This window comes from Camelus dromedarius, chromosome 19 (assembly GCF_036321535.1).
Source record: "Camelus dromedarius isolate mCamDro1 chromosome 19, mCamDro1.pat, whole genome shotgun sequence".
Classification (NCBI taxonomy): Eukaryota; Metazoa; Chordata; class Mammalia; order Artiodactyla; family Camelidae; genus Camelus; species Camelus dromedarius.
Window position 1 is genome coordinate 18,102,601 of NC_087454.1, and position 8,459 is coordinate 18,111,059.

The 8,459-nt window shown below is 42.2% G+C and overlaps 3 protein-coding genes across 3 annotated transcripts; 2 read left to right on the top strand and 1 right to left on the bottom strand.

The window, feature by feature from the left end:
- Positions 1–552: 552 nt before the first annotated feature.
- Positions 553–8,359, top strand: LOC116147748 (histone H3.1). Its single transcript, XM_064476036.1, has 2 exons — positions 553–1,074; positions 6,856–8,359. The coding sequence occupies exons 1-2, from the start codon at positions 735–737 to the stop codon at positions 7,170–7,172; spliced, it is 657 nt and encodes a 218-aa protein (XP_064332106.1). The 5' UTR covers positions 553–734; the 3' UTR covers positions 7,173–8,359.
- On the bottom strand, positions 2,354–3,950 carry LOC135318564 (histone H2A type 1-H). The gene has a single exon (XM_064476024.1). The coding sequence runs from the start codon at positions 3,932–3,934 to the stop codon at positions 3,548–3,550; it is 387 nt and encodes a 128-aa protein (XP_064332094.1). The 5' UTR covers positions 3,935–3,950; the 3' UTR covers positions 2,354–3,547.
- Positions 4,238–6,863, top strand: LOC105084589 (histone H2B type 1-C/E/F/G/I-like). Its single transcript, XM_010974730.3, has 2 exons — positions 4,238–4,624; positions 6,724–6,863. The coding sequence occupies exons 1-2, from the start codon at positions 4,248–4,250 to the stop codon at positions 6,803–6,805; spliced, it is 459 nt and encodes a 152-aa protein (XP_010973032.2). The 5' UTR covers positions 4,238–4,247; the 3' UTR covers positions 6,806–6,863.
- Positions 8,360–8,459: the final 100 nt, after the last annotated feature.

The window sequence follows — 8,459 nt, forward strand, 5'->3', positions numbered from 1 at the left end:
AGGAATTACATTCCTAAAATAGAAAAATATATTATGCTGCAATGAAATCGTTCTATATATTATCTGACAATGAAAAAAAAGTCCGAGTAAGAATGTTTTTCCCTATGAAGTTTTTGGCCCTTGAATTCCTCACACGGAAATCAGATTTTGCTTGCTGAAAAGTTTAAAAAAAAAGTCAAAATTTAAATGTTTGAAGGAGGGAAAATTGAAGAGTGATGGTATAGAGGTCCATTGTCTTCACGGCTAACTACGAGCCAATTGTGGCCAGTGATCACTGGATATGTGGGTAGTCCGAAGTAAGAAGTGGTCAACATGTAATATACACACTGGATTTCGAAGTTAGTGAAAAGTAATAAAGAATGTGAAATACATAACAATTATATTGATTACATGTTGAAATGAATATTTTAGAAATATTGGGTAAAACACTATTACTATTAAAATTAATTTATCCTTTTTTTTAATGTCTTTCCTATAAAAGTTTGTTTCTTACGTAGCTCATATTTATTTCTACTGGAAATCGCTGTTATAGAGCTAGCACCACAAGAAAAATTAAAAAAATCGAGGTCGTGGATAACAGACCATCAGAGGATTTGGGAAAGAAAATTTTCGAGTCCTAATCAGTGCGGTTACCAGTTGAGTAGCCCTGGTTTCTTCTTGTCCAATCAGCTTCTGACTCTCACTATAAATACGTGGCTAGGTTTGACTCCGTATACCAGCTAAACTTTCCAGCCATGGCTCGCACTAAACAGACAGCTCGCAAGTCCACCGGCGGCAAGGCGCCGCGCAAGCAGCTGGCCACCAAGGCGGCCCGCAAGAGCGCGCCGGCCACGGGCGGCGTGAAGAAGCCGCACCGCTACCGGCCCGGCACGGTGGCCCTGCGCGAGATCCGCCGCTACCAGAAGTCCACGGAGCTGCTGATCCGCAAGCTGCCGTTCCAGCGGCTGGTGCGCGAGATCGCGCAGGATTTCAAGACCGACCTGCGCTTCCAGAGCTCGGCCGTGATGGCTCTGCAGGAGGCGTGCGAGGCCTACCTGGTGGGGCTCTTTGAGGACACGAACCTGTGCGCCATCCACGCCAAGCGCGTTACCATCATGCCCAAGGACATCCAGCTTGCCCGCCGCATCCGCGGGGAGAGGGCCTGAGCCCGAAGCTCCCATCCACCCCCAAAGGCTCTTTTCAGAGCCACCTACGTGCACACTGAAAAAGGACTGTTTACCTGCTCGTTTTTACTGTTCCTATCTTAACTGAGACAATAAGGTGGACTTTTTATGTTGTGATTTTTCTAAGTACAAAATTCCCTACCACTACCGGAGAAATCTTTGCTCCAGAATCTCCAGGGATTGGGTCTGACAGTGAGTTCCTTACCAGTGCTTTTTTCCTTCAGTTTTGACAGGATAGTGCCCTAGTTTACACTTACTTTGAACTACATCTTGTGCATTTTCTTCCTAATACAGAAAATACTACCTGGAATATTGGATCTTTTCCTGTGTTATCTATGTATCTCCTAACTTGGTGAAACACATGGTAAGAATTTGCATTCCTAATGCCTCTTTTTAGTTAGGTAAGATCACTACTACAACCACTAAGCCATCAGACATAATCATGCTTTTTACTTTTCTGTGAGTAGGCTCATGAAATGTAGGATGTATGGTTTCCACATGGGATTTAGGGTGACGCCAGTATTTCAGTATGTTAAAATAATATTCTAATACTTTCTGTTTGGATCGACACCTTCAGTAAAATAGTGTGTCCCCTCCCAGGAAAAAGAAAGATACAGCATTTGGTGGGAAGTGGTCTGCCTCTTCCCCTAGGCCAATCTAAGGCCAATTTCTAATCAGATTGGTATTTTGAGTGTGTAATCAGTGCCTTCTGGGCTTGAAAGCTAAGGAAGGTATCAAGTCAAGAGGTGTTCACAACTGGGATCGCCCTTTCTACACTGAACACTTGCTGTCTGGGTAGGGCACCCTCTCCTGGATATATGCAGTCAATATACTTCTCCAAAGTAATCTTGCAGTATTTATTAAATATTAAGGTTTTTTCCAGGGAAATGAGTAGTCCTAGTTGTGGACATTACTATTTATGTGGACACATACTCCATGTCTCTTTAAACACTCCCTCTGCTGAACTAGAGCAGTCAGTTATCCTACCTGTTATTTTCTGGAACTTGAGTTTTGTTATAGTAATGGCTCACAAAAATGAATACTCTGATATTAGACCATTTGGGCTCATGCTAATGAGTAGATGGTGATACTAAGTATTAAGAACACTGGGAAAGTAGTGATGATGAGCCTGGGACATCAATTTTGAATTTCCCAGATCTACAAGAATTTCCAAAAGTAGATGAGTATGTATGTCTAAGTTTGAGATGTCTGGGATGGACATAAAGATTTGAAAGTTACCACTATTTTTAAAATATTTAAAATCAAAGGAGTGGCCTACAAATCCCTCTGGCTCCTTTCTATCTTGTGATCTATTTGCCTTATGTGCCAGTATCAAACTTCTTGTTATATGCCTGCACATACAAGCTGAGTCTGTTGATGCTCATTCTCTGCTGAAATCCCTAGACTTTCCTCTATTTCCTTTAATCCTCAATGCAGATGTTACCTCTCACAGATTTTACTCCTGTGTTCCCTCAATATCCCCCTGGGCTTAATTCTGTTACATTTTGCTTTACTTTTGTATGTTTCTATTGAACTTTCTTTAGGACAGGTAAAATTGTGTCTAACTCATGGTAGCTGTGTGTCAAAAAATCTATTGAAAATATTAGAAAAAAGGAAACAGAATAAATAGCCTGTGCCTGAATTTCTTAAAATGGTAAAACTAATTGGCATAAATGTCCCAAAACTTTCCAAAGCCCGGAAAAAAAAGACCTTGTTACTCCTGAATAGAAATATGAACATATGAGAATATTTTACCTTATTCTGAAAACAGTCTTTTGCTTTTTCATACGGTAGGCCTCCACTGTTAGCGCTCTTGGAATAATAGTATTCATTACCATCGTTGTTACAACCAAGCTTGGATTACTGTATCTGGACATCTGCTTTAACTTTTGTACTACCAGGTAGCGATAAAAGCACCTTTTAGTAAGCATACTAAAAACAATTCTTCCTTAAGGGCAAATTTTTCAAGATGCAATATTTACTATCTTCCTACAGACACTCCAGTGAGTTCTGTGCATCATTCACAGAAAAATCCCAACGTCTCAAAACAGGCTTCGGTTTGACAAAAAGTTACTCAACCTAAAACTAACTTCCACCTAAGGACCTACATAATTAAGTCAACTTAATACCTTGTAAACCCAGTGATTTTGAACGTTAGTGTAACATAAGTCATTTATGTTGACAAAGCTTCCTAAAAGCCAATTCTGAAATATGGAGAGATGTGAGGGAGGTACCTTAGAACTGAAGAGAAGCATCTGGACTGTCCCTCATTACACTAAGCAAAAGGTGAAACAGTGGGAAATACAAATCGTGTCACCTTTTTTTATGACGATAGAAGTGGCTCTGAAAAGAGCCGTTTGTTCAATTGTTTCCAAACTTGGTCCTCACTTGGCCTTGTGGTGGCTCTCAGTCTTCTTGGGCAGCAGCACGGCCTGGATGTTGGGCAGGACGCCACCCTGAGCGATGGTGACTTTACCCAGCAGCTTGTTGAGTTCCTCGTCGTTGCGGATGGCCAGTTGCAAGTGGCGCGGGATGATGCGCGTCTTCTTGTTGTCGCGGGCCGCGTTGCCCGCCAGCTCCAGGATCTCGGCCGTCAGGTACTCCAGCACCGCCGCCAGGTACACCGGCGCGCCGGCCCCGACCCGCTCGGCGTAGTTGCCTTTGCGGAGCAGGCGGTGCACTCGGCCCACGGGGAACTGGAGCCCCGCCCGCGAGGAGCGGGTCTTGGCCTTGGCGCGAGCCTTACCCCCCTGCTTACCACGTCCAGACATGACTCAGACGCAACAGCTGCTGCCTAGGAAGATGCAGACAAGAACACTGAAACGCATATTTTATAGGCCCTGCTGGGCGCGAAAATGGAAGCCGTAAGATTGGCTAGTATTTTACTTTCATTTGAGCCAATGGAAACGCGACTCCGTAGGATGTGCGGCTCGATTGGGCGAAACTGACCTGTGACGTCACGCGAGAATAACCACCAATCACCAGACACCCTAACTCCACCTCATTTGCATAAGCCGTTGTGATTAAAAAGGTGCCTTTCGCTTCCCGCTCATTCAATTTCGGTTTTTGCCGTTGCTGTTCAGCATGCCTGAGCCAGCCAAGTCCGCCCCAGCCCCGAAGAAGGGCTCCAAGAAGGCGGTGACCAAGGCGCAGAAGAAGGACGGCAAGAAGCGCAAGCGCAGCCGCAAGGAGAGCTACTCGGTGTACGTGTACAAGGTGCTGAAGCAGGTCCACCCGGACACCGGCATCTCGTCCAAGGCCATGGGCATCATGAACTCGTTCGTCAACGACATCTTTGAGCGCATCGCGGGCGAGGCGTCGCGCCTGGCGCACTACAACAAGCGCTCGACCATCACGTCCCGGGAGATCCAGACGGCCGTGCGCCTGCTGCTTCCCGGGGAGCTGGCCAAGCACGCCGTGTCCGAGGGCACCAAGGCCGTCACCAAGTACACCAGCTCTAAGTGAGCCATCGACTGTATTAGTGATCTATTAGGCTCGTTCACACCCAAAGGCTCTTTTCAGAGCCACCCACAGTTTTCCACGAAAGAGCATGTCCACTACATGTTTAGTTTGAAATGGCTTTTATGCTTTCTTGATATGTGCAAGTATAACTAGATCGTTACTTAATAGCTGCCTTGCTTTTTGTGTATTTTTCCATTTTTGTTGTAGTTGCGTTGTGTTAGAGTTTTGTGTATTTAATGGAGAGTTAATGCATAGAACACCGCCCTTTAGTCAGATGAAGTATTTAAAAATACTTCCTTGCACTGCAAGTAACTAGAGCATCGCTGTAATTCATGGGGCTTTCATTTTGTTTTCTGTTGAGGTACAAGCTACTCTGCTATTTACTGCTGATAGGTTTGAGTAAGGGATTAGAGCAGGATTCAAGAGATTGCTTCCCAGACAGCAACAGGCCCATAACCTCACATGTCTCTAAAGCTTCATACTTGTAGTTGAAAGTTAAGGTAGCTTTAAGAGTGCTGAGACTTGGTGCTTCACAGAGAAATAGCCATCAAAAGGTTGAAAATGGTTGCCTCTGGGGAGTGGAATTTTTTAGTAAAACTGTCATCTCTCCTTGACTTAAATCGCTGCCTTAATGCTTCTGTTAATGAAACAAACTTGGATCCGATCACTTCCTACTTAGTAAAGCCAGTTCACTGGTACTGGGTTCTGGTGACGGAAATTAAAGCATTTATTTGCAGGGCTCAAGTAAAGGGTGTGGGTGGCTCATGCTCAAAAGAGCCTTTTATATTTATTTAACAAACAATAAATGGAGGGAGAGAGGCTTTTTACCCAGAAAGGCCCTGCGTGGTTCCTGCTCAGTTTCAGTTTCCTCCCACATTTTCACTTTCCCAGTTTGCTGCCCTTGGATGCCTAAAACTCCTTTCCTTTGTCCTGTCATTTCTCTGCAAATTTTTTGTACCTCTTTGAAGACGCTAAATAAGCTGGAATTCTAAGCCTCCATTTTGAGTTACTTTTCATTTAGGTTTCTCTCTTATGATGTGCACGTGTAAAGACACTCTGGTTTTCTCCTGTTAATACGTGTTTTTGTAAGAGTACCAGTTGAAAACATGTGACTAGAGGTAAAGTTTCTCCTCCCATACAACTGGTGTTTTCCAAGAATGTTGGGAAGAGTAGTTAACCAAATGTATGGAAAAGCAAATCGGGGCAAGAAAAAAAATAAGATATTGGTAACAACATTGCCACTAAACTTTTCATCTTTTCTGAAAATGATTTTAGATTTAGTATATACAAAACAAAATTGCATTCTTTTAAAGATGTCAATTTTTATGCCCCAATTAATAAGTGCAGTGCAATTATCAAAATTCAAAGGGTTTTTTTTCTTTAACTTGAAACATGTTACAATGTTTAAAACATTCTAATGGAAATGCAATAGAAAGGACAATTGTTCCCAGTACAGTACAGACATTACATTAACTATGGTACTTAATCTTTGAGAGATAAATCAATAAATCTTGCTGAGTGACCAGTGATCAACCAAAGAAAAAAACTGAATTACCTACCCTAAAATTAATTCTGAATGTAACAAGCAAATTTTAAAAACAATATATAGAACAGAATAGGATTTTAGTAAGAGTTCCAAGTATAGTGTTAAAGCTGCCACCTTATAAGCGAATTAAAGAATTATTTTAAAAACCTGGCTGATTAAGGAATTGCTAGTGAATTGTTTAAAACTGCACGGGGGTATTTCATAGGACAGAATAATAAGCAAACATTAAAAATAACATTTAAAAACTTAAGGGAAACTGATTTAAATATGATCAGTGTAAAGTGGTTATTAAAACGCCATATACAGCGTTTTCTTTGGGGAAAAAATGTGCTTTTATCTGGTCACCAAAGTACTAATTCCCTAGCAGTAATGACATCTATATGGTGGGATAACTGGTTGTTACTTTATTGTATGCTGTTTTCGTTATTTTCCTCATTGTTTTGTCTTCGTATTCAAAAGCAACTGTTAAAGCCTTAAAAAATGGTAACAAAATAGTTACTACAACGTGAAATACAGTGCAGAACCGAGGTTTTTTGTTTTTTGTTTTTTTAGATTTCCGCCTCTCCCTCCCTGGGGCGGGACTTCCCGCCTACTTTCTTCACGTTCTCAATTCGGTCCGCGAACTGATGTATAAAGGCCAGAGTCAGGGCCGGATACATACAAAGGAGAAGCAACTGAATTGTTTCGCGATGTCTGGTCGTGGCAAGGGTGGAAAAGGTCTTGGTAAAGGAGGTGCAAAGCGCCACCGAAAAGTCCTGCGGGATAATATCCAAGGAATCACTAAGCCCGCGATCCGGCGTCTGGCCCGGCGAGGTGGTGTGAAGCGCATCTCTGGCCTCATCTACGAGGAGACCCGCGGGGTGCTGAAGGTGTTCCTGGAGAACGTGATTCGGGACGCCGTCACGTACACCGAGCACGCCAAGCGCAAGACCGTTACGGCCATGGACGTGGTCTACGCGCTCAAGCGCCAGGGCCGCACTCTCTACGGTTTCGGCGGCTGAGTTAGCAGTTTTGCTTCCGATTTACGAACAAGCCCTTTTCAGGGCTTCCTATTTTCTCATTTGAGGAGCTGTGATGCTAGTTTCGTAACTATTTCTAAGTATTTTGATAACCACTGCGGACATTTTCTTTTTTTAATATAGCCGTTTGTTCTCCGAGGCTGGCTTGTGCGTCTTCCAGGGCGCATGCGTACCCAATCCGCCTAGTTACAGCAGGGGACTCTGCTCCGTCAATCCTTCACCTAAAAACATATTCGAACGTAATTTGTAAGGGATCATTAGTTGCCGATTTTGCTAAAGAAGGTGGATAGTGGGAAAGATTATCTGCTTCATGACTTACGTTTGTTGCATAAAGAGATCTTGCTATAAATATCTACGTGATTTAAGTGGTTAGAACAAAGACATCCGGGACTTAGGACAATTGTTTGGCTTTACTTTCCAGCTGTACTGGGAAAACTTACACTAGAAGGAAGCCATACCCTGAAACCTTAGCAAATATAAAAAAGTATTGTAATTAAATGCCCTGAGAATTTGCAGGTATTCCTTAACATAGATTAGGCAGTTTCATCGCTTGTTCAGGACTCTCCCTTAGAAAACGCACTACAGTCAGCCAGGAAAGATCTCAATCGGTGGCTTCGGGAACGTTAGTTAAATAATTCATCTATTTATATTACAGAGTGACTGCTGTGCTTCAGACACTGCACTTGGCACTGGTGATATATGAAGGGGGGAAAAAAGACTCCTGCTCTTTTTACTGAGGAAAGACAAAATAAACTAATAAAAATCATTTTACTACATCCAATGGGCAATTATTAGTCTTCACTTTCTTTGGGCTGTTGGAAACACTGACATAATTGACCCTACAATTTCTCTTTGATACTTTTTTTGATGCTTCTGGAAAAACAGTAACCATCTGTTGATGACAACAAAGAATTTGGTTATTGTATTAATCAACATCTTTGTAGAGAAGGATAGAATCCTCTATTTAGGTATAATACCAATAGGATACTGACAAAACTCCAAGGGCCCCCTGATACATGCCATCAAGTATTTGCTATTATAGCCACCAAATAAGAAGGGCATTTATACCTAGGAACAAAATCTGTTGAGTTTTGTGTCTTTAATATGCAGTATTGTTTACCCAACTTTAAAAGTGTAAGTTAAACATTTATATCAATAACATCTGGTTCACTTAAGGATGTAGTTTTTTTGATCTGCCCTCTATTTTCAAATATTGCACAATATATAACAATTCTCATAATTGTATATGCTTAATTATAAATATACATG

What these genes read in the sequence shown, in the direction of transcription:
- LOC116147748 (XM_064476036.1), top strand. Translation starts at nt 735, where the DNA reads ATGGCTCGCACTAAACAGACAGCTCGCAAGTCCACCGGCGGCAAGGCG. An exon ending in CACGAACCTGTGCGCCATCC is followed by an intron (nt 1,075 to 6,855) that starts ACGCCAAGCGCG and finishes AACTGAATTGTT; the next exon opens with TCGCGATGTCTGGTCGTGGC.
- LOC135318564 (XM_064476024.1), bottom strand. Translation starts at nt 3,934, where the DNA reads ATGTCTGGACGTGGTAAGCAGGGGGGTAAGGCTCGCGCCAAGGCCAAG.
- LOC105084589 (XM_010974730.3), top strand. Translation starts at nt 4,248, where the DNA reads ATGCCTGAGCCAGCCAAGTCCGCCCCAGCCCCGAAGAAGGGCTCCAAG. An exon ending in ACCAAGTACACCAGCTCTAA is followed by an intron (nt 4,625 to 6,723) that starts GTGAGCCATCGA and finishes TTGTTTTTTTAG; the next exon opens with ATTTCCGCCTCTCCCTCCCT.